This window comes from Lonchura striata, chromosome 18 (genome assembly GCF_046129695.1).
Source record: "Lonchura striata isolate bLonStr1 chromosome 18, bLonStr1.mat, whole genome shotgun sequence".
Classification (NCBI taxonomy): Eukaryota; Metazoa; Chordata; class Aves; order Passeriformes; family Estrildidae; genus Lonchura; species Lonchura striata.
In genome coordinates this window covers 5,290,388-5,314,865 of record NC_134620.1, presented here as the reverse complement: position 1 = coordinate 5,314,865, position 24,478 = coordinate 5,290,388, and the positions used below count along the sequence as shown (strand labels likewise).

General features: G+C 54.7%; 1 protein-coding gene across 3 annotated transcripts in view; it reads left to right on the top strand.

Moving 5' to 3' along the window:
* Positions 1-1,399: 1,399 nt before the first annotated feature.
* SRRM4 (serine/arginine repetitive matrix 4) overlaps positions 1,400-24,478 on the top strand; it is a 43,644-nt gene continuing 20,565 nt past the window's right edge. For all 3 annotated transcript variants that reach the window (XM_021549948.3, XM_077787152.1, XM_021549947.3), the window contains exons 1-4: positions 1,400-1,622; positions 20,250-20,396; positions 22,578-22,658; positions 23,247-23,318. In XM_021549948.3, coding sequence (XP_021405623.2) covers positions 1,492-1,622; positions 20,250-20,396; positions 22,578-22,658; positions 23,247-23,318 — 431 coding nt within the window. In that variant the 5' untranslated portion in view covers positions 1,400-1,491. The remainder of the gene's footprint in view (positions 1,623-20,249; positions 20,397-22,577; positions 22,659-23,246; positions 23,319-24,478) is intronic.

Here is a 24,478-nt window from a genome sequence, read left to right as displayed (position 1 = left end):
ACCTTTCTCCTGCTCCTTCTGCCCTTTGCTGCCTGTGACTGTGCCTGGAGGATCCCCGCTCTGACACCTGCCCGCGGCATGTGCAGCGTGCCCTGGGCTGGAGCAGCGGCTCCGAGCCGGCCTTTCCCAAGCATCGCCCTTGGGCGGTTTCCGGGGGGAGCAGCCTCCCAGCCAGCATCTCTGCGCCGTGCATGCACGCTGTCCTCCCCTGTCGGGTTTTTAGGCATTGTTTGGCAGAGCTGACAGCGTTTCCATAAGCCCTGCTGGATCCGTGCCCGCTGTCGCTGCTGCCGCCTCCCCGGCATCCATCCCCAGCCGCCCGTGGCCCCGCGGCACAGAGCGCAGCCCGCTGTGCCGCCGCTGCTGCGGGGCCGCCGCTGCTGACCCCGGCTGACGGGGCAGCGAAGGAGGAGCTGGCAAACAACGCCGCCAGAACGAGCCTTCTGCTAGTGTTGGATTTGTCGCAAAGAAGCGATTAAGTTTCCCCCTGATTTTCCTTCTTCTCCGGCTCCCACCGCCTATTGTTCCCGGCTCCATTATCTCCCCGCCGCTTACATAAGCGTATCGTGCCGGTTTCTGAGGCACAATAGAGACAGTCTCATTCATCCAAGGTCACCAGCTTTTACTTGCGCTTCAAAGCATGTGGTAGAAGGAGCGTTTCATCCTAAAGACGTTTTTATTGTACTCAGCGCAGAGGCTGAGGGAAATCGCAGCGCTGCACTTGCACCGCCCCAGCTCTTCTTCCCTCCCCACGCCTCCGGTCCTGGCGGGTCAAATCCTGCCTGGAAGGTGAGGAATTGTTTTCCGTGCTGGTTGGGACCCCACTGTGGGATTCCAGCCTGCCACCGCACTGGAGCCGAGGAACAGCGTGCTCCATCCCTGCCCCTTCCCAGTTAAATGGGAAGGGAGGTGCAGAGTGGGGAAAAGAGGTTGTATTTCGAATTCTCTGTCCCATGTGGGTCTCGGTATGGACGAGCACAGAGCGGTCTCTACGGCCTCCTGCTGCTTTCTCCCTCAGCTGTGGCTCCAGGCTCTCCCTGTCTTTCCTTGTGTGTGTCGGGACTGGGCAAACACGAAGGCTGCTGGTTGCTGTGCCCTGGAGGGTCTGTGCCCCGCAAAGGGCAGAGTGCAGCCGTGCCCGCGACCCGGCAGAGCTGGGCAAGGAAATGACGGGGATGGCGCACGGCCGGCGCTGGGGGCTGCGAGGGGGTGCAAGCCCCGCCGGGAGCGGCGTGCGGGGCCGCGGAGCCTCCCCGGGCCGGGCTCCGCCGCTCCGGGCGCAGCTGCGGCGGGGGCGGGCCCGGGGAGGGGACGGCGGCGGGCCCGGCCCCTCTGCCCGCCCCGCCGGCACAAAACGGGAGGCGGGGGCGGCCGGGGCCGCACTCCCCGCAGCGGGCCGGGCTGCGGGCCGGGCCGGGCGGCGCGGCGCGGGGGATGTAGCGCTCAGCACCGCGGACAGCGGCGGGGCCGGCCGCGGCCATCCCCGGGGCCATGGCTGGCGTGCAGCAGGGCGAGAAGCAGCTCTTCGAGAAGTTCTGGAGAGGCACCTTCAAAGCCGTGGCCACGCCGCGACCCGAGAGCATCATCGTGGCCAGTATCACCGCCCGCAAGCCGCTGCCCAGGTAAGGGCTACCGGGCCAAGGGAGCTGGGGCTCTGGGAGACCCTGCACCCCTCACCTCTGGTCCTCTTCCCACCATAAGGAGAGTCCTGAGTGTGACCCCCCGCCACCAGCAGTTCCTGGCTGGAGGAGCCGGGGCACCCTCCCCATGCCTGAGGCTGGGGGATGCTGGCTGGCTGAGCCCCCTCCCTGGGCAGGTGCTGTGTTCCAGAGCAGGTTTGGGAAACTTTGGCTCGGTCGTGCTTGGAGCCTGGGAGCAGGGTGAGGGTCTGCAAAGCTCCAGCTGGGCTACAGAGAGGGGCCAGTGGTGGGGGGCATCAGCTGGAAAGTGTGGCCAGCTCTATCCCCGCTGTGCAGAGCCCTGGGGTGTGTCCTGCTGGTGGCCTTGTCGCTGTGTCAGCCCTTCACCCCGGACCCTTGGGCAGGTGAAGCCTGGGGAGGGAAACAGCCCCCTGGGGCTGGACCCTGCCTTGTCACCGAGGGGAGGCTGGTGTTCCCCCTGGGGATACGCAGCACAAGCAGCCTGGTCACTGCCATGGACAGGGACAGCTCTGGGGATGGTGTCCCCCGCATCCCACAGCCAAGCAGCCGTGACTTTGCTCACCCAGTATCATTCCTGTCCTGCTGCTCCTGGAAAGTCGAATCCCCCATGTTTGCCAGAGGCTGAGCAACAGAGAAACCTATGAAAAGAGGCAAGGGGGCTGCAGGTGCCCCTTGAGCCTTTCTGCCAGGCTGTCACACGGGCAAAGGTCCGTGTGGCTTCCTCACAGCCATGCATGCTCTAATTTAGACCAGCTTTATTTTGCTGATTGTCTCAGTATTTGTTAGTAATATCCTATCTGTGCTGCTTTTATAAACAAAGGACTTTTTTGCTGGCTCTCCTCTCTCTTTGCTCTGTTTTTCCTCTGCTGGGTTCTGCCCAGCTGGCGTGGGGAACCAGCCAAAGTTCCATGGAGGTGCTGTATCTGTAGAGGAGAGGGGCTGCAGGAGGCTGGGTGTTGGGGACTCAGCCTGTACTAGGGAGGAGAGAGATCCTTTGGAATGAGCCATTTCGGATGCTTCCCGTGCCAGTGGAGGCTGTGAGCCACAGCAGCAGTGGGGATGGGGGTCCCTTCTGCCCCTGCAGCCCAGCTGCTGAGTGTGAATTTTTCCGATCTCTCGGATTTCCTTTAATCTGGGTAGGAAAATGAGAAATGCATGGGTTCAGCCCCCAGTTGAGAAGAAACTCTTGCTTCCACAGGCAGTTTTTGCAGGGATTCAGCCTTTGTGGCGGAGAGGAACCACCGTGTTTTTCTCCATCCCTGCATCGAGTATGGTCAGCACCTGAAGAGCTGAGGGCTGACTCACACACACACTCCTGCCTGGAGCTTCCTGAGTGAGCAGTGCTGCTTAAATATCTTGCAGTTGGAGGTGTAATAAGGCAACAAATTCTGGTTTTGGGGAGATACAGCCAGCCTGGGTGCCAGGATGATGCCTGGCTCTATCTAGCCAGCAGTTTGGATTGCGCAGACATCGTGGTGGGGCTGAGCACCGTGGCTCAGGGTGGTTGCAGATGCATTAAAAAGTTCCCAAATGTGTGCACCTCTCCGTGCTGTCGGTAGCGACAGCTCTGGTGGGAGTGAAACAGTCCAGGAGCTCTTGGCACAGAGCAAAGCAGCCCCGCCAGCTCGGCTTTGCCTCTGTTTGTGGTGGCAGGTCCAGGTGGCCACGCCGGGCTGTGCTCCGGCCCCGCCGCTGCCAGCTCAGTGCAGCCTGGCTCCTTTTGTCCCCTGGTGCCATGTGCCGGCCTGGGGATGTTCCCTACTGCCACCAAAGGCTGTGGGGACAGAGATGGTTCCCAGCTCTTCTCATCGGCGCTGCCGGCTCGGCTCGCATCCCACAGGGCTCTGCCAGGAGCCCGAGCTGCCATCTGGGCAGGATCACACTTCTGAAATGCCAGCTCTCACAGCCCCGGGGGCTTTGCAGCGGGTCCCCACTGGGCTGCACAGTGATGTCCCCAAGCTGGCCCTGGGCTCATAGTCCAGCAGTGGCCAGAGCCAGGCTCCTGCTCCCCATCCGTGGTGAGAACAGACCCAAGGCTTGCAGCAGCTCCTCTTGTAGTGGTCTCCGTGCCTGGCTCCGCTCTGGGTCTGTTTTTCCGGAAGGTTTCGCTGCGCCACTGCTTGGATCAGCCTCTCCTCTCTGACGATACTCCCGACTAATTTAAGAGCAAATGACTGTGGTGCCAGAGAGGAGATGGGGAGACCAGTTAGCCAAATGAAATATTAAGATGACCATCTGGATTCCTGTTTTCTCCCACACTTGACAGCTGGTCCCCTGCAAACACCCTGCCCTGGATCTGGCCCCATGCTTCCCACAGCAGTGGAAATGCTGCCACGGTTTCTAGCCCAGTGCTGCCCACCTCCCATCAGTTTTCCTAGCTGGATTTGTGCCCTCATGAAGTGTCAAGGGGCTCAGCTGCAGCATGGGGGTCCTGCCAGGGACCCCCAGTGTCCATAGCCCAAAGCGTCCTGCAGGGTACCCTGAGAATGGCTAAGGGCCCAATCCTGCATCCTCGTGGGGCAGTGATGGGGTTACCTGGACAGAAAGTGATGCTTTTTCCCCTTGCCCCATCCCTCACCACTACTTTCCTGCTGCTTTTGCAGGTAAAGCCTCTTCCATCTAAATTCCCATCAAGCTGTCTTGGAGGTTGGGAGGGTTAAAGCTTTGCTAAACCCATGGTTCATCCTGGAACAAAAGAGTACATTAATACCTTCCCTCCTGCTGGGGCTGGGGGGGGCATGAAATCCAGCCCCCCAGACAGCTTTGTGCCCAGAGCACAGCTCTGCCAGAGTAAATGGATTATTGACCAGTTTGCAGAGTGAAAGGAAAAACCGAGGTGATGGGGAAAGGGGCTTTTCCAATTAACCTTTGCCCACCATGGGCCTGGTGGGGCTTTGCTGTATGGGTGAGGGACTGCATGGTGAGGGGAGGCTGGGGCTGACCCAGAGCTCACCTTTGCAGAAGAATTGCTCCAGCATATGCAAAATCCCAGTGTGGGATTTGAGGGGGTTTTGTGCCCAATGTGCTGGGGAGGGATGGGGTCAGGGGCAGGCACCTAACCTGCCCTGAGCCCCTCTGCCAAACCGGGGTGCCCTCAGTCTCTCTCACTGGGCCATGGGGATGGGGCTTTGGCTCAGGTGAACTGAAAATGCTTTTAAAATCTGCTGTGTAAAGGTGCCACTGGCCTCTGGGGATGGGTATGAGCAGCATGCTCTGGCCACAGCCCCGGAGCAGGATCTGCTTTCCTCCCTCTGGGCTGAGCTTTTGTCTGCATCGCTTCCCTGGCCGTGACCTCGGGCACAGCGCGGGGCTGGCAGCTCTGTTCCACTTGGAGCAAGCACTGCTCAGAATTCCATCAGCACCAGTGCCGGGACCTGGGGACATCCAGGCGGGAAATGCTCCAGGGTATCCCAGGAACTGCAGCTGGTGGGAGTCTGGGGGCTTGCGGGATGATTCTGGGGGTGCTTTAGTTCTCTGCTGCCACACTTCCAGCCACAGTACTGTCGGTGTGAGCTTCCCTGTCTCTGCCCTGTCCCCAGAAACTCATCCAAAATGCCCGTTTGGGCACTCTGGGGCTGGAGCCTGCCGGTGCTGGTGTCAGCTCCTGGGGCAGCCGGTGATGCCGAGTGAGCGCCGGCAGCGCTGGGGAGAGGAGGCTCCTGCGTCCCTCCCTGCCAGATGGTCTAAATGGGTCACACCGGGGCAGCGCTGGGGATTTGTGCTTTAACCCTTAATCCCCCGCGATGCACCGTGCACAGAGGGGGAGGGATGCGCTGCTGAAGTGGGATTAAGCCGTAGTTTGCCATCGCGGGTGATCTTGGAGAGGAGTCCGGGTGCTGCTGCAAACACGCTGGGACAAGGGTGACGCGTCCTCCCCGCTGCACTGGGACAAGGCAGGAGCGGTGTCGGAGGTCTCGGTACCCCAGCGAGCGCACAAAAGCAGCCGCAGCTCTCCCGTGACTTTTGGCCATCCCACCTCTGGCTTGCTTTGGCGGCCCCTGGGCAGGGTCGGGCCGTGCTGCCGGGGAGGCAGCCCCGCTGGCAGCGCTGCAGTGCCCTGGCCCCCGCTCCCGTTCATCCTCCCCCTCGCCGGCCGGGCATCTGCTCCGCGGGAGGAGGCGGCGGCGGGGCCGCCCGGCTGCCATCTGCTGCCTCCAGCCAGCTACGAGCCCGTGCTAATGAGCCCGTGGCCCCTGCCCAACGCGGGGGGAGAGGGGCTTGAAAAGAAAGGCGAGGGGGAGAAGAAAAGCCCCTTCCTCGGAGGGGCTGTCAATAGCGAGGCTTTTGTCTGCCCCTGCCCTCCGGCTCCAGCTGGACGGCGCTGGGAGCTGGGAGAGCTAATTAGGCAGCTCGGAACTGCCGGGGGGCTGGGGGCAGCTGAGGGAGGGGAAGGGCTGGGAATGCCCGCAGGACCCGCTCCCTGCTGCTCGCAGAGCCTTCGTCATCCTCATCCTCCTCCTCTCCCCCGGGCCTGTCCATCTGCCTCTCCTCTGGACTGGTGCTGGGCACCGTGACCATGCTGGCCTCTCTGCTGGGAAACGCTGTCATTTTGGGGACAGGTAATTTCTCACCTGTAAAAGTCACTTGAGAGCTTTGCTAAGCTCTGCTTGGGGCCCAAACCATGGGTCCTGCTCCCACACTTGCCAGCAAGAACATGGGCACAAGCTGCCCTGCTGCTGAGAGTAAAGGGCAACAGCAGCTGCTGAAGAAACACGGGATGGGGGTCTCCCTAAATCCGGGATTTGCTGCTGGCCCACCTCTGGATAAAGGGGGGGCTGTGGTGTCCACGCTGTGCCAGGGGAAGCATCCAGTCTCTTTAGATGAGGGATGAAATCAGGTGGAAGGAAGCAAAAGGGAGCACAGTTCCACTGGCTGGCTGGAGGATGGTTTTGTATAAATATTGGATTTCACCCTTGATCAAACCCACTGAAGACACTGACCTGGATGCCAGGCAGCCCCCCATCTGCAGATGCTGGGGGTGCTGGGTTTGTGAGGGCAGCACTGGTGGGGTCTGGCACCTTGGGGGTCTGTGCTGACCATGGGGTCCCCTCCCTGCCTCAGCAGCATCCCTGCACTCATGTGAGGCTGCTGTTTCATGGAGTGTGCAGAACCAGGCCGGAGCAAAATATGACAATTTAAGGTCTTGCAGGGCTGGAGTTCATCCTTGCCTGGCTCAGGTAGCAGCACCAGCTCCAGCCAGTCCCCATCCCTGCTTTTATCCCATCCCTGGAGAGGCAGAAGAGCAGGACACTTGAACCCCATGCACGTGTTCACACCACTCCTGCAAAGTCCTGCTAATGAATATTTAGGGCTGTGAGGCCCTAAATAATAAATAGCAGTGATGACCTTGATGACAGGGATTGCTAAGGAGCTTCTGCCCAGCGCCAGGTCCTGTGGCTGCTCGTGTCTCCTTGCTGTCACCATCCTGCCCCCATCATCTGGGACAGCTTGTCCTGCTGCAGCTGGACCCCAAAAAGGGCCTCTGCAGGTCCCATTGTCACGGTGTGTTGGAGTCCCTTCTCTCACCAGGCTCCCTGGGCTTGGGAGATTTCCCTGGCCTTCTCTGCTCAGCCCCATTCCTACCCCTTCCCACACCTCCATGGCTGGTGGCCATACCTTTCCATACCTCCAGTTCTCTATAAGCTGGACTTATCAAATGCAACCCCCCGTGTCACTGAAATTAAATCATTTCATGCATGACCACCCTTTCCTTCTCTCTCTTTTTTTTTCTTTTTTTCCTTTTTTATTTTTTTTTATTTTTTCATTTTCTACCTGTGGGCACTGAAACCTCTTCATCACTGCAAAGCCTGACCCAGGCCAGAAAATCCCACCTGCGTTTCAGCTGCAGAAGGTGTCAGGGCCTTTGCCTCAGCCCCTGCTCTGGCATGAGCCCCCCAGAGTCTCTTTGCTGCTCTGAGACTGGGTCTGCTGTGCCCTCCAGTTCATCTCTGTGACCCACACAGCTCCTGCTTCCTTGGTCCTCCTCTGGCCTAATCCCTGGTGGTACCATCAGCTGGAAAACAGGCCTGGGTTTGATGCCTGGATTGGAGCCCTTTGGCATTCCCAGCAAAGGGCAGGGAGAAAGGCCAAATCCAGGGAGCCGGCTTGTGTTTGCAGCTTTGCTTGATGATTTCATAGGTGTCTGCAAAGGCACCGAGGTGGTGGTGCCTGAGATCTGGTGGGAGTGGTGGGTCCCAGCAGCACAGCATCCAGAACAGGGCTTTGGTGTGGATCTGGCACGTGCCAGGGCTGAGCGGGCTGGACCATCACCCCGGCAGCGTGGTCAGGCGCAGTGCCCGCGTCTGTGCCACCATCTCCTGGCAAAGGCCACACGACCCTCTGCGGGACAGCGGGTGCTGCAAAACTGGCTTCTCCATCAGCCACTCGAGCTGAAAGCGCTGACAAACACGGGCAGTTTAAAAATAGCCATTTCTTTCGCACGCGGCGGGAACACTTTCCCTGCCAACGCAGCAGGGACTGCAGGAAGGGCTTACAAAAAATAATGCAAGTGGCAAAATAAACTCTGTTAAAAACTGTGCTGGTGTTTGAGGCGGGCTGAAAGGAGGCTCTGGTATGGAGGCAGCGAGGCTGGGGCTCCACCCGTTTAACTCTGCATGTTTAATTTATGTCTCGTCATTAATGGAGAAGAAGCAGCTGCTGCCCAGCCCAGCCGGGGGCATCTCCTCGTTCACCCCCGGGTGGGTGCCTGGGTGGGCAGAGGGGACACTGTGGGCAGGTCCTGCTGCCTGTGGGGCTGCTCTTCTCTCTCCTCCCTGGGGCAGGGGAGGCTGTGGCTCGCTGGTATGGGCTGTGGGGGCTCTGTGCTGCTGGGTTCCAGGGCTGGGGTCAGGTATCTGTCTCGCAGCCCACAGGGTGGCTGAAGTGCTGTGAGACCCACAGGCAGTGGTGAGAAAATGGGTTTGCACTGCCACTAACATCGAATTCCAGCAGCACATCATCCCGCTGGAACTTCACGGCACTTCGGCAAAGGCTTGGTTGTACTGAATTTATCTCTGTGCCCACGTGTGTTGGAGGGTGACTGGAACAGAGTGGGGAAGGAGGCTGGGATTTGGGCTACATTACCATCAGGATGAAGAATTAGCTACTGCCCAGCAAGAGAAATATTTTTGCATTAAGAGAGATTTCACAGTTAAAGAGCTCCTGCTGCATTAATCTGTGGGTCAGCTGGAGCTGCTGTACAATCCCCTGCCCACCAAAGCTGTGCAAGTGTAGCACCAATCTGTAAGAGCATGTAAATATGACAGAACTTATTGTCCACAGCTGCAGCCAGCAGAGGTGCCCTGCTCTGCCAGGGCATGGACATTGCTGGGGCCCAGAGGGTGCAGGAGGCAGTTTGGGATTTGGGCAGATCTACTCCTGAGGCTGGTGCTTCAACTGAGAGAACTTATTTCCTTTAAAGCCTTTTCCCTCTTCAAATCCCCCTGCTCAGCTTGGTCAAGGGTTGCTGTGATGGGGACAAGCAAGACAACTGGCTTCAGCACCTCTTTGAAGGGATAGGGCTTTTATTCTCCAGAAGATTCCAAGACTGCCAACTTACAGAAAAGAAAACCCCAAAGCAACAAAATTTGTCATTGAGTCACCTGCCCTTCCCTGTGTGTGGGGCAGCCTCTGTGATTATCCCTTATCTCCACCCCATCCCTGCCTTTGTCTGCCCATCAGCCACGCCGTGGCAGGGTTAGAGGGCCAACAAAGCAGAGGGGCAGGAGGATAATGCCACGGAGAGGAGGTGCAGGGGGTCAGGGTGGGCACTGCCAGTGGAGAAGGAACAAAAAGAGCTGTGGTGTAACCCCTGAAATGGGAGGTTTGCAGCTTGACCTGCTGGGGAATGGTGGGACCCACGAGCTGTGGGCCTAGCTGTGCCCTGTGTCTCCTCATTTTGGTCTCCTGGTGACCTCCTCTGGCCCCTGGAGTGGGACCCCTCCTCAGTCCCTGTGTGGGGCTGAGCTCTGCAGGGCACGGGATGTGTTGGCTGCATCTCCCCTAGGATCCCTGAACATCCCCAAATGCATGGATTCAGTTTTGTCTGGTGGCTGGAGAAGTTGTTGGTGTGGTTTTGGACCAGTTCTTGTGCTCTCCCAAACACTTCCCACATATGAGTCAGGAGCCAGTGAAGGTTGTTCTTCATATCTTTTGGAGGGGTTTTGGATGTTTTGGTGAATCCAGGCAGTCAGGGTCCCTGTCTCTAACCCTGTCCTCACCATGAGTGTGGAGCATCTCTGCACCTGCAGGGGCAGAGCCAAAGGCACAGCACTGGCAGCACGTGCCAGTGGAAGGTTTAGCTCCTGCCATGTGCTGCCTTGTGGCAGCAGTTACTCCCCCATTGTCTCAGGAGTTCACCACAAGTGCTTTTTTCCACCCAGAGTCCTAAATTTCCCCATCCCCCACAAAAGGGCTCAGATGCCCAAGGGCTCTGGGCACAGGAGATGTGCCAGGGGACGGGTGGGTTAATTTTGCAGTGGAGGCTTGTGGTCCAGAGTGCTGGCTGCCAGCTCTCCGGGCTGTGAATGCCACCCAGGGCACATCCATCCCTGATTAATGGAAACTAAAAGGCAGGATCCTAAAGACCCGTGGCTCCCCTACCCCTCCCCACTGCTGGCTGCCACAGCCAGCCTTCAGCCTGCATTGCTGCCGGGCTTGTCCTGCACAGAGCAGGGGACAGCAGGTCCCACCTCGCCTGCCTGTGGTGGAAAAGCAGGAAGTGGAGCCCATGGACACAGCCTGTGCCCTGCCTGCAGAGCTGGCACTGGGACTCAGCCAGTGCCCTGCTCCCCCCACTCACCCTCCCCAGCACGCTGGTATTGATTTGACCTGAACTCCCTTTAATGTGCTGTGATTTCTTTCAATTAGGCTTTGAGTGAGGTCTCTGCCATGTTCAATAGAATTGGACCAGTGCCTGGACTAGCATGGCCCAGAGGGAGATGCTTGCAGATGCTCCCCCATCCCTGCAAAGGGCATCCCCCCATGCCCCATTTTCTCCAAGTCCCATGAAAATAATCCCACTGCTGAAAGGTTTTTCCTTGTCCCCTCTGCATTTCCTGGCCCTTTGCATCCACTGGACTGGTGGCTTTGCCACAGGGCAGATTCAGGGTGCTTCCTGCTGTGTGCAGAAGCAGCCCCACTGCAAAGAGAAACTGAACCAAACCTGAGCATTCCTCATTTTCACATGGCCAGCAAAGCTTTTCCCTCTCTCCTTGGTGGCTGTCATCTCCTCAGGGCTGCACTCGGCCAAGTCAGGGCTTGGTGTCACACTGTTTGCAGCAAACTGATGGGCAGGGTGCTTGTTTCCAAAGACTGTGTGGAGCAGAAGTCCCTGCCCTTCATCTCCAGCTGCAATTACCAAAGCCAAGTCGATGCAGTTGATGGTAATAGGATGGTAACACTGTCTGAATTTGTATTTAATGCTGATTCCAAGGGTCTGTAATCTTCATCAGCACCACATGACTTTTTATAGAACAGAAAAATGTGAGAGCGGTTAATGAGCTGTAATTCTGGAGAGCTTCTGCCTTGATTGGGACTAATTATTTTCTTTATAAAAATAATTAACCATCCACACAACCTATAGAGTGAAAGGCATGTGGCATTAATTAAACCATGCAGTATTTTCACTGCACCTTTATCTCCCGTTTCCCAGCACATCCCAAATAGATGGCCACACACTGCTGAAAGCCAGGCTGGGCACAAGCTGGCATCGTGGAGGGCTTGTGCTGGGCACAAAGGGCAGGCCCTGGGTGAGTGGGCTGCCCCCAAATCCCAAATCTAGGGCCTCTTGGCCCTGCATGTACTGTGAAAGCCCTGATTTGGGTGGGGAAGGCTGGTTTGGGGGGGGTAGGGTGATGGTGCTCACACGTGGCTGTCTGTGAGGGTACAGAGGGGGTACTGGGGGTGTCACAAGGGCAGCCAGGGGGACCCTGGCAGGGCACAGGGCTCTGTGCTGTGCTTTGCTGTGGGGCATCAGCATATCCCAAAATTGAGGTGGTGGCTTTGTACGGGCCAAACCTTTGTTGTCCAGCCCTCTGGGATGAGTCCCAGGTGAATGTGCCCCAGCACCAGGGCTGTGCGTGCTTAGACACACACTTACATAATACATAATTGTTAACAAAACTAATTCCTCTATTTTCCTGGAGGTATTCTGAGAACTAATGAATATATTTGCATAATCTTGATTTTGTTTATGAATAATTCTGGATTATCCAAATGTGAATAACACCAGGGCTTTGCCACTCTAGATTGCCTTTCAGCTGAGGATAGCAAAGCATTTTACAAATATTAGTTCAGCCTCACAAATCCCAGCAAGCAATAAAATTATTATTACACCCAATTAAAGATGGATGGAATGGAAACTGAAATGATTCTCTGCAGCCCATCCTGGCAGGGTCTGCCACAATGACTCACCTGGCTCTTCCAAATCTTCCCCCTAGGAAGCAGCAAGCTGACAAATATCCCCTTTTCTCTTTATTGGGATGATTTAAAACAATGTCCAAAGTTGCAGGGTGGTGTGGATGGTTGGGGACCTGAGAGCAGACAGGAGGTTTCTGACTCCCACACAGCACTGAGCACCCCACAGCCCTGTGTGTGGCAGGGATGGCACAGCTATACCAGCCTTTTCCTCCTCGGAGCACAGTGGGAGGACAAAAGGCCCTGTCTTCCCTTCCAGAAACATCCTTTACTCAGAACCTCCTCACTAGTCCTTCCTGGACAGGCAGCCTGACCACTGAGGTTTTTCCCACAGGACCAGGGGTTGTTACAGAGAAAGAGGATTGGAGTCAAACCAAACACTCCCACCCATGAAGGTGCAGCTCAGGAGCTGTCACTGCACACACAGGGAGGCAAAGGGCCTTTCTGGCCATAAAAAGCCCCTGTCAGCAAGTGAGGGTGGGAGTTTGAAGTCCACTTTCCACATCTCTTGCTGGGCTGGGATCGTTGGAGGCTCATTGCTCAGCAGCAGGAATCTGTTGGTTAATTCCTTTCCATGGGAGATAATTTCTGCCCACACCTCTCTGTGTGGGGACATCTGCTCCTCACGGTGTCGTGGAGCCCTCCTGGCCCCAAGGTGGCCCTGGCAGCACAGCCCTGCACATCACAGGGGGCTGGATGTTCAGGAGACAAGTCCAAAGAGAAGGATGGCCAGAGAACCCCTCCTCACCAGGCCCTGCCCAGGTGATGCCCTGGCTGGGGACATCCATTTGGCACCCAAGCTGGGGGCATCCATTTGGCTGCACGCCTGGGTCTGTCCTGGGGGTTGTTGAGCATTTTTTAATGTTGGAGTCATTTCAATCTCAGCCCTTGGGAATCACTGTTCTGTAGTGAGCACCATGCCTGTGTTCTGGCACATGGGGCTGGTTTATGAACAGCATCTGGTGACCCGAGTGTCCCTGTCCCCAGCCTGGGTGGATGGATGGGGCAGCAGAGAGCCTCACCCAGAGGCATTTCCAGGGCAGCTCTGCAGGCAGGAGGCAGCTGCATGAACAGGTTGTGTGCTTGGAATTACCTGAGTGCTGGGACCTCCAGTGTGTTCTCCCCTTTTCCACTGACAATTCAAAGGAAGAAAATTCAGGGAGATGAGGAAAAACTTTATGTGAGTGGCAAAGAAAGCATTGCTGCCAAGTGGATCTTCTCCAGCCATCTTCTCCTTGCTGCTTCCAAAGTGCCTAATTACTAATTCATTTTTAAAGTGATCTCTCAGTGCTCCCAGGAGCTGCGGGTAACTGTGTGCTTACAATTCCCTATTTGATTAAAATTTAACGAGTTGTTATTGGCAAATTCACTATTTCTCTGCTGTTTGCCATGCCAAATAGCACGGGGTTTGATGGGGGGAACAGGCATATCTGATGGTCCCAGAAGTAGAGGCTGGCACTGTGCAGCCCCTTGGGTGTGAAGGTGTCCTGCAGCCTGACCATACTGCAGGTGGTGCCAAGGCACTTATTTTCTAGAACATCCATGAGTTCACTTTTTTGTTAACCCTTCCTAAAGCATTAAGCATCATCCTCAGCTTCTGGCTCCCCATGCTGTGTTGAGAAGTGCCCAACCACAGCTGCTCCCTCCCGGCTCCTTGGTGCTGACCTTTGCCCAGCTTGGTTTTGCCCTGTGCTGCTTGTGTGCAAGTGTTTAATGGGAAATGTGAGCTCAGATGCAGACTTTTCCTAATCACAAGCTCTGCAGGGGCTGGTTCAGGTTGCCTTCATGCCTGGCTGTCAGCTCACCCCCTTCATGGCTGCTGCAGGGTGTCAGGGGGTGATGGCAAGGAAGGAGCCAGGAGTGCTGTTTGTGGCCAGCTGGGAGGAGAGTGGCTGTGGGGCAGTGGTGTGATTTGGCATAAGCTCTCAGCTCCAGGCCTCTGGGTCACCCAGGAACCCAGCATCCCCCAAAACATGGATCAGGGATGTGCCAGATTGCTGTGCCATGGGGCAGCATGTCAGCACTTCCATCTGCATTTGTGGGCACCTGAAACAGCCAAAGCTCCTCTCGTCATATTTCCTGATGGAGGAGAAAACTGGCTCCTGTACAGACATGGGAACCTGCAGGGCGTTTGTCTAAGGAGGAGGATTTGAGGACAGGAAAGGCACAGGATTGTCCCCCTGAGAGCAAGCCTGGCCTGGCAGCGTGCAGGTGCTGACGGGCAGGAAGCTCCGCAGGGACCTCCGAGCCAGCAGCGTGGGAGGCTCAAGATGCCGTAGAAACCGTTCGAGATGGGGCAGCAGTCCAGGTTTTCTTTAGAAATAATGTGACCATGTGCCATATTCCTCAGGTTTCTCGCTGTTGTCGCTGGCAGGCAGTCAGCAGAGCCACCCTGGGTCGCTGGCAGCGAGGGAGAGGGACACCAAGCCCTGCGAGGCGCTCGGGAAGGAAGGGGGACAGCATGGGGCTCCTGGGGAGGAGGAGACCGAGCTGTAGGGAGCAGGGAGAGGCTCACCCTCGTGCCTGACCCTACCTAAGAAGGCAATTCAGGGATGCATCGCTTTCCCCCGTGCAGCTTTCCCTCTGCAGGGATTGTCCATCCCCTGCTGCAGAGCAGGAGCCGCCGCCGCTGCCAGCTGGTGCCCAGGACAGAGCCCTCCCCGTGGGCTGCCACCTCAGCATCCCCCGGAGCATCTGGCACTGATCCTGCACTGCCACCTTGGCCTCTTCCAGCAGGGAAACTCCTCTGTTCTGATCCACCCATGCATAGTAAATCAACTGCTGGAAAAGAAAGAGCCAAGCTGCTTTTTTGGCCTGGGATGTGCTGAGAGCAGTCCTTAAACCTTTCTGGGGTGCAAGAAGGAAAAGGAGACCCATCCAGGCTTGTGCCAGGACACAGGGTTTCCAGGAGCAGGAGGGGGAGGAGAATCACAACTGGCAAAAATCTTATGAAAAATGTATAGTACAGAATTGTGTTTCTCTTGTGCATTTGAACTGCCTCAAGAAACCCACGTGCCTTTCTGCAGCTGGTGCCTCTGCTGATACACAGGAAAAAAATAGCAGGGAGAAGATTAAAATTGAACTGGCTTGGAGTCTGTGTAATCAAGGAAAATATCTCGGTGATTTGCTATTATAATTTTCAATAACAAACTGCAGGGCTCCTGCTGCACTAATAATAGCGGGTTGAATGAGGTGGGCAAAGAACCTGCCATGGGTGTTTGTGTGTGTATGTGTGTGCTTGTGGGAAGCACTCACAATATTCCCCATCTCCTAATTTTGAAGGGGTATTTTTAGTGCGTATTTCAAAGAGCTTTACATAAACACATCTGCTGGAGTTTTTGCTGGGAAATGTCTTTACAACAGTCTTTCTGCCCCCTCCCTGTTGGGAGACAAGGGAATGGTCTGATCATTTTCTTTTGCAATCAGATAAACCCGGAAAGAGAAAATCACAGGCTCATTTTGCCGGTGCCAAAAGGCTTCTCAGCCCAAAGGGTGGACTTTAGAAATGCTTTGAGCAGCTCAGATCACCCTCACTAGAGTCCAGGGCAGAAGCACATGTGATGTGTTACTGTGGCAGAGTGCAGGGATGTAGGAGAGCGGGGATCCTGGCCCATCACTGCCCTCTCTTGCACAGCCAAAACCTCCAGGTGAGGAAAGGAGAGGAAGGATGGGATATTCTGTCACCTGTCCATGCATTCTTTGCATTTTACTCAGGAGAAGTGGCAAGAGCATCCCTGGTGCAAGCAGCTACAGGCACAGGAGTTTCTCCAGCCTCCCCTCAGGATGCCATGTCCTGATGTTCCCAGTTCCAGGCGAGGTGTCCATCCTTCATCATGTAATGCCAGTGAAACATTCACAGCTTTTAGGCTCATCAGAGATGTTTTAGCCTTTTTTGTCTGGGGGGTTTGCTTGGCTGAAGTTGCTCCTGCCTTTTCACTGAGGGGTGTAGAGATGATGGGAACATGAAGCCAGCTAGGGCTGAAGCAGGGAATGTAGTAAAGTTTCTGTATTGCCTATCCCAAATCCTCTGACCTTGGAAGTGCTGCCAGTGTAGGTCTGCCAAGAGCATTCAGTGCCCAGGGCCTCTGAAGTGCTTGTGCATCCAGCACCCAACCCAGCTGCATGTGCAAAGGAAAATAAAGGATCAAAAAAATCCCCAAAAACTGCTTGGTTAGCATGGTCCAGCCCCAGTTTGCTTACACTGCTGCTTGCAGGGCAGCTGGGAAGGACACAGGAGCTGCACAAGGCCACCGACACCTGGAACTGCTGGGGTCCATCCCATGGAGGTGGGGGACAAGGCAACTGAGTGGGGAGATGGTCTGGTGCCATGGTCTGGCAGCCGAATTGTCTCCCATGTCGGTCACTAGGGAGACAATTTTCCTGCTTTTGTCTCCTCTTGAGATGAGTTAGTGCAGGGGAAAGACTGATGGATGGAAGGTTTGTGGCAGGAGAGAGCTGCAGGGCCAGGGGAGCTGGGCTGGGACACGGGAGCCTGTGGCAGGGGAGGGCAGTGCCCCGGGATGGCAGCACCCAGGGAATGCCAAGTGCACAGCAAACCCCCCTGGCTGCTGTCACTGCGGGGCCAGGGAGCATGGGTGTCACTGGGCTCAGCTCCCCGAGCAGCGTGCGTCACCAAGTGCCACATTTCATGGCCTGATGAGATGGCATTTGGCCATGGCATGCAGCATGGCAGCCCAGGATGGAGGCGTGGGCATGGCTTGGGAGTTTGCTCCCTGAGGCAGCAAACGCTTTGTGCCTTTGTCCTGTCCTCTGTGAGCAGTGCCAGGACCTGTCCGTGAGCAAGGGCAGTCATTAACTGGTCTCCATGGTATCCCCACACACTGGGGGTGACATCCCTTCCCCAGGCAAGGGAGGCAGAGTGGGTTGGCCTCAGGGCACTGTCAGCAGCAAAGAGCCACCCATCCCTTCTCCTCCATGTGGCCATTGTGGTTTATGGTGGTTTCATCTGCCTTCAAATAAGGAATGTTTGGGTTCCTTCCCACCAGTGACCTTTCCTGCATCATTTGTATTGGGGTAGGCAGCAGATCATGACCCTCTGCTGCCAACACATTCTGCTAGAGAGGGAATACGTGTGAGAGCCCAAATCTGACACCACAGTGTGCAGGTGGGCAAGCTGGGCTTTGAGAAGCTTCTGCTGGTGGAGAGTCAAGGGCACTGTGTGCCTGCTGCTTCTCTTCCAGCCACTGTGGCATTGGCAAAATTTGCCATGAGCACAAAACCTCCTCCTGGATGAGACATCACTGGAATGGGAAGGGACAGGATGAGCTAGCTGTGGTGGGTGGTTGCACAGGGCATGTTCTGCTCTGAGTGGGTGGCAGGCAGCCCAAAGGTGCCCTACTGTGGGGGGTCTCCCATCAGGAGCAGCTGTGCTGCTTCTGGACAGGTCTGATGGATAGGCTGGATTTCTGCACAGGAGAAAGAAAGGGAAAAGAAAAATGAGTGCAAGTGTTTGAATTACCAAGTGGAAATGGAGAAGCTTGGAGGGCAGGTGGGATGGGTGGGCAGCTGCCTTGTCCAGGTCTGAGTGCCCATGGCCAGGAGTGAGTGCATTCTTAGGGACAAACATGCAACCAACACACTGGAGAGAGGCCATGCTCCTCACCAGGAGTGCTGGAGCAGTGCTGCTCCCCCAGCAGGGCATCCCTCCTTCTCCTCTTCTTCCAGCCTCCTCTGGCACACCCCCTGGGCTGAGTGAGTCCTGTGCTCCCAGCAGCATCCTGCTGAGCATCCCCGCTGCTCTCCCTGGGCCAGCTCCAGCAAAAACACCCACAGAGGCTTCTTCTTTTCTGCTGCAGGCACAAACAGCAGGGAAGGTGTGATAATCCCTCCTTTGAGGCCACAGAGATCATTCACACCAAACTGCATCACTTTTATATCAGTCATGAAAGACACGAAAGACAATAAGAAAAGAAAGTGGTTTTTTTATATATATATATTCAATCAATGTCTATGGAGCTCCACGCCAGGGGATTACCAGCCAGTTTAAAGCATTAGTGACTCTCAGCATCCATTAGAGGAGAACATTTGGTTGAATGGAAGCCAGCCTTTGATGGAATCGGAGAATAATTATTTCCATCAATAATTACTCCCAAGCCCAGAAGAAATGGTTCCTGGCACGTTGCAGGACAGGAGTCCTTGATTGCCTCGAGGCCAATATGTTTTAACCCCAGGACCTGGAAAATCCCATTAGAGGTTGGGTGAACATGGATGTGTCCAGGTCCTGGCAGTGCTGTTCCAGCCCGCTGCCAGCCTGGGGAGGATCCCTCCTGCCTCTGCTGCTGGAGTGCATCCAGCTCAGACTTTGCACAGGTCATTAATTTGGGGATGTTTTTAATGCATCCTAATGATTGAGCCTCAGAAGGTTGTTCTTAAAAGGGGTTTGGGAAAGGACACAAGCCAATTAGCTGGCACACAGAAAATGATTAACCATGTAGCTTCCTGGATGGTTAAAAACAATGGAGATGTTGGGAAGCAACTGGGGGATTTATTAAAAACAGACTTTTTAAAGCAAGAGGGACTATTCACCTCCAGCATGTTCTGGGCCAGAAACATTTCACCCACCATCCCCCCACTGATCCCTGTCCCTTTTATTTGGCTGTGCATATCCTTAAACGTTAATGCATTACAAAATGGGCTCCAAGGAGGAGAGAGCTGTTAGAGAAAGTGGATGCTTGTTGAGAGAGAAAACACAGGTGGGAAGAGAGGGGTGACCCTTCTGCAGGTGCTCCTGTGCCAGCTCCAACCCCAAGGAGTGTTATTCATGGCTGAGGCAGGCAGCAGGATGTTCCCTGGGGCATGCAAGGCTCTGGCCATGCCTAACTGGGGCTCTTTTAACGTGCCATTGCTCTTTAACCACCCTCTTGCCCCCACTTAACCCCCAGATGTGCAGCACACAGCTGGCCCTGGGCCTTGTTCCTGTCTCTAGAGCACATGTGTGATGGCTGTGATGGTGTCTGCAGCCAAAGCATCTTCCACTGTGGCTGCAGGGCTGGCAGGGGCACATCCCAGTCTCCCCCTGCCCTGGTGGGATCCACATGGTCTGAGGGCTCCAGAGTGCTGCTTTCCAAGGGGAGGAGGTAAGCCCAGTGCCAGACACAGCCACTGGACTTTGCAGAGCTGACCCTAAAGTGGCACCCACAGCCCAGTCCTGAGATTGGATTTAAAATGAGAACACTTTCAGTGCCAGCTGAGCCCAGCCTACTCAGGGTACCACCCCACAGCCTGGCTGGGCCTGGACATGCCCACATTTGCTTTATCTAGTCCATAATGCTCTGGGATGACACTAAACCCCAGCATTTTCAGCACCCCTGCTGGGTATGGTTTATGGCTTTTCATTAATCTTTTCATTCTTTGAAATAAATATCTGCAGGGCTTAGAAACCTATTTACTTTCCTCCTGAGTGTCTGCACGCAGCCTTGTTTGGGTTTGTTTTCTCCATTCAGCGGCTTCTTTTCTCCACTTCAGCTTGCACAAAACCCAGTGTTTCTTAGAAATCACTCCCTCCAGGCTTTCCCTGCCTTTGCTCTACTCCTTGCCAGCTCTCAGGGCTCTCGCAGGCACTGACCTGGCCCAGGTGGTTCCCCTTAACCCTACTGGCCTGTCCCAGGTTCTAAAGGTTGAGTTGTCAGCAGGACCAGGTGCATTCACAAGCCCAGCACTTTATTTTGTAGGAAGTTTACTGCCAGTCAAGGATGAGGATGTGTGGCAAGGTTTTATCAAGGCATTAGCAAGGTTTGGAAAACTACATTTGAAATGGGAAAGGGTTGTGGTGGTTTGGTTTTTTTTTCTATCAGAGTGCAAAATATGTGTTGTCTCTGCAGAGCTGGTGATCTAAAGCCCACAATATAGGTGAAGAGGTCCTGACTGGCTCCTGTTATTCTTTCCCACTGGATTGGATCTGGCCCTGTGCTGCTCCTTGGCTGCACCATGCTCGTGGCACCTCAATGAGCATGGCATGCCTGGGCTGGGGTGCAGCTTGGCTTGGGAATGGGGCATTCCAGAGCTGTGGGAACACTTCCCACCGCAGAGCTGAGCTGAGAGCAACCTGCAGCTCTCCTTCACAGCTGCACAGCTCCTGCCTGCAAAAGGGAAAGACGATTCCCCAGGAGGTGGGGACAGCTCCTGATGGCTCTTTGTCACCTCTTGCCCCAGCAGTGGGACGCTCAGCTGCCTGCCATACCCTGCAGAGGACAGACGGCCTGAGAAGCTGAGCAGCTGCGTGGTCAGGGAGCCCACCAGCACCAATGGCTGTGCCAAGGGGAGGGACAGACGGGACCATGCCCACCGCAGGTCACGCAGGTAGGAACCAGGGCCACCCTGGGACACAGGGCTGGCACGGAAAGTATCCGTGGATGTTTGCTCAGCCCTTCTAGGGTCTGTGAGAGCTGGGGGTGGCTTCACTGGCTTAGTGTGTGCGCAGAAAATGTGTGCAATGGCATGAAATCCCTGTGTCAGTTTGCAGGGACAAACATGAAGTTCGTTTCTACTCCAGGGCTTGCTCTTACAGCCTCCTACAGAGTCTTCCAAGACCTGCCAGCACTCCTCTGCACTACCAGGTCTGCTGGGAATCGCCCTCAGCAATTCCCCTCTCCCCATGCTAGATCAGCTCAGCAGCACTGCCTTCATTAGGACACAGCCTCGTTATCAGCTTGTCGTTAGTCCCTGACCACTTGAGAGGAGAAAAATGAATGAAACGCTGTAAATGAAGCAGCTGGGGTCTCTGAGCCCTGCCTGCTCAACTGCCTCTGGGATTAAAGCCTCTCCGTTCAGTTAAAGATGCTGGAAAGAAAGAGCAAGAAAGCACATTTCATATCTTCAGATTTCAGGCCAACCACAACAATAATCTAAAGCACACTTTTAATTAGACTTTGATTATAATCGCGGAGGAACAATTGAAGTCAGATCAGTGCAAGGGAGAAAGCTGCCACATCAAAGACAAAAGCCTTTATCTGGGGAGAGGGAGAAGGGCTCTGCAGAAACTGCCCGTGGCTGCATGGTCAGATGTTGCTCCCTGCTCTCCTGTAGTGGTGCCCAGCTGTGTCCCTGGGTGTCTTTGGGCTTAGTGACAATGAGACATCCTGGAAAATGCATTATTTCTGTCTTCATTGAGGCAGAAGGACCACTGAGCCCAAGGTGTGCCACATCCTCTCATGGTGCTGCTGCTGATCTCTGAAATCCTTGGGAGGAGCAGCGAGGAGGAGGATGTGGGTGCTCCATGGGGCCATGCTGTGCTTGCACACTGGATTTACTGCACCAGAAGCACTCATTATTCACAGCTCACAACTGAAGCATTTGCCTGCAGTTTCATTTTGCAGAATTTTTATTTTTTTTTCCCAAAGTGTGTTAAAAGCAGTAAGCAATTGAGTTTTTATGATAGTGTAATTTCAGTGGTAATTCAAGCCCTGGATGATCAAGTGTTGAGGAGTACTGGAGTCTGAGTGTCCCTCCCCACAAAGTGTCATTTGCTCTGCATTAGGAATTTCATTAGCAATAATGTTTGTTTTTGCTGCAGAAAACTGCTCAATTTTTTGTCCTGTTTCTGTAGTGAAGATCTCACAGCATTATCCAGCCATGGGGCTGCTTCCACCCATTCCTTGTTCCTGGCTATTCCCGGGGCAGGATGACAAGTGGGGAAACTGAGGCACAAACCCAGCACCCTCAGTGATTTATCAGAGGCCCTGGGGAGCTCTCTATACCTGCACAAACCTTGGTCCTTTATCCATTTGGGAATTCAGAGTGACCCTGTGGATCCGTTTGGAGATCCACATGGCTGATTTGGGCTGATTTAGGGATGCCACCAGGCTACCACCAGCTGCCTCTGTCTTTACAAGCATTTGCTTTAGCTAATGAGTAGCCACAGAGTATCTGTCATTTTTTTCAGCCCAATGCTCTGAATTAATTAACCACGGTATTTGCTTTTCATTGAAACATAACACAATTCAGCATCATATGTTTAAAGAAGAAATTAATTTGCAGGAGGGTTTATTTTCAAGGTTTAACAACTGTATAAGAGATGCATATCTCCTTCAATTACTGTAGTGTCTCAATAAATACATATATATTTCTAATCAATTGCTACTTAACACCTGTCAAGTCTTTATTATAGTTAGATGCATCTGGTTGCAATAATTACTGTATGCAAATTAAATGCCAATTAATTATTTAAAGCATATTTACAAAGAGCAACAAAACCTATAAATCTGTTTTGGAGTCGTTAACCTCAGCAAACATGTTTTAAATAATCAGCATTGCTGTGGTGGAACTGTCTTGTTATATCTCTATTAGAGAGTTTGTTTAAACTGTGACAAATTAATTCGTTAGAGGGTAATGAGGCAACACCCCCACCCTTGGCCCACCATGAGCACTGACCTTGCTGCCCCACGTCCCTGAGGCGGGGATGCCAGAGAGTCCCATGTGAGCCCCTTCAGGGTTTATTTTTATTATTTTTAATGTTGATTGGATCTTGTCCCGCATCCTCAGCCCTTCATGCGATGTGGAGCAGCCACTGCCGGCTCGGGGGAAGAAGAAGAAAAAGAAATCTGGCCGCAAGAAGCGAAGGAGGTGAGGGAGCCATGGCGGTGTGAAGGGACAGGCAGGGCAGCCCTTGGCTGTGTGTGAGGGAAGAGCATCATGAGGGAGCCATGGTGGTGTGAGGAGATGGGCAAGGCAGCCCTCAGTGTGAGGGAAGAGCATCATGAGGGAGCCATGGTGGTGTGAAGGGACAGGCAGGGCAGCCCTCAGTGTGAGGGAAGAGCATCATGAGGGAGCCATGGCGGCGTGAGGGTACTGATAGGGCAGCCCTCAGTGTGAGGGAAAAGGGTTGGTGAAGGATGTGAGGGTGGCCATGGAGGTGTGTGGGGCAGGAGGGGATGGCAGCTCTCAGCTGGGTGTGAGCTGGGTCTGTGTAAGATGGAGGTGTGAGGGCCTGGGGGTTCCACAGCCCAGGGAGGTGCTTCCATCTTCTCGCCCTCCCCTCAGGGCAGCAGAGCTGGGTTGAGGCTCATCCCTGGGTCCATCCCTGGGCCCATCCTGCTCCTACCAGGAGCCCCCAGCCACTCTCCGCCCTGGAGATGCTGCTGGTGGTGGGCTGAGTGCTGGGGTGGCCAGCATGGCTGTGAGCAGTCCCTAATGCCTCTCTGCCCCCCTCAGGTCTCCCTCCTACAGCCCTTCACCTGTGAAGAAGAAGAAGAAGAAAAGCTCCAAGAAGCGAAAAAGAAACAGGTATTTTTTTCCTTGACAATGTAATTCCCCGCAGGCAATGGCTGTTGGGGGTTTGGAGAAGGGGTGGAAGACACTGCTGCCTTGGGCAGCTGTTGGTCCCAGTGGGCAGAGAGGTATGAGGAACTGTGAGCCCTGGGCAGCCAAGGGGAGGCATAGCTGGAGTCCCTCTGGGCTAGGAGGGCATGGAATGGGGTATCCACCCAGTTCAAACAGAGAAACATGAACTGTTGGGATGTGGGGGCACAGAGATGGGCAAGTCAAATCACTGTGAGGTCTGTGGAGCCTCAGCCTGCTGTCTTCGCTGTCCTATTCATGTGTGTCCATCCTCTGGAATGCCAATGGGTCAGTGCTCAGGGCTTGTGCTGGTCCCCATCTCTTCCTCCCCAGCCTGCAGAGAGTGTCAGGACCAGAAAAAGACTCAGACCAGCTCCCCACACCCACATCCCAGTCTCCTCTCCCAGCCCCAGTGACTGTTTCCACCCTCCCCTTCCGAAGTCCATTTTTAATTCAAAGAGCATGATTAAATTTTAAAATTGCAAATATGTCACTGTTTTCTCTCAGCTGTTAAACCAATATTTGACAAGAACAGTGGATTCCATCTCCCTAAGAAGGTTCATGTATTTATAATATATTGAACCAAAGAGAGAAGCTACCAAAAGTGGATAACAGGGTGAAAAGTTGAGCTTGAATCTCCAAAGAAGAGCAAGGGAGAAGGAGAGACAAGGATATAGGGGCTCCTTTTAAAACACTTTATTCCCAAGGAGGAATTCTTATGCTTTTTTTTGGGTGCCATCTCCTGATGGAAGTCCTGGGTCAGAGACTCTGGCTTTGAATCTCTGGTAGCCATTTATGCCCCTGCAAGCTGAGGATAAGCTGGAGCTGGTCTCATGAGACAGCATGATAAGAACCATTCAGGATTAGTGACCAGTGGAGGTTGTTTCCAGACATCTGGTAGTATTTCAGCCACAGACCCCAAGTGACTTTGCCAGAGGCAATCTCACAGCCCCTCCAGGCAGGACTTCAGGCCATGTCTTCTGCAGGGTGTTGTGTTCCAAGCTGAGAGGAGAGACAGTGGGGTGTGCAGTGCACAGGGGCCAGGCCTTGCTGCAGGGACATGTCCTCCATGCCACCAGGGATGAGAGAGGTGTCTCCTGTGTCAT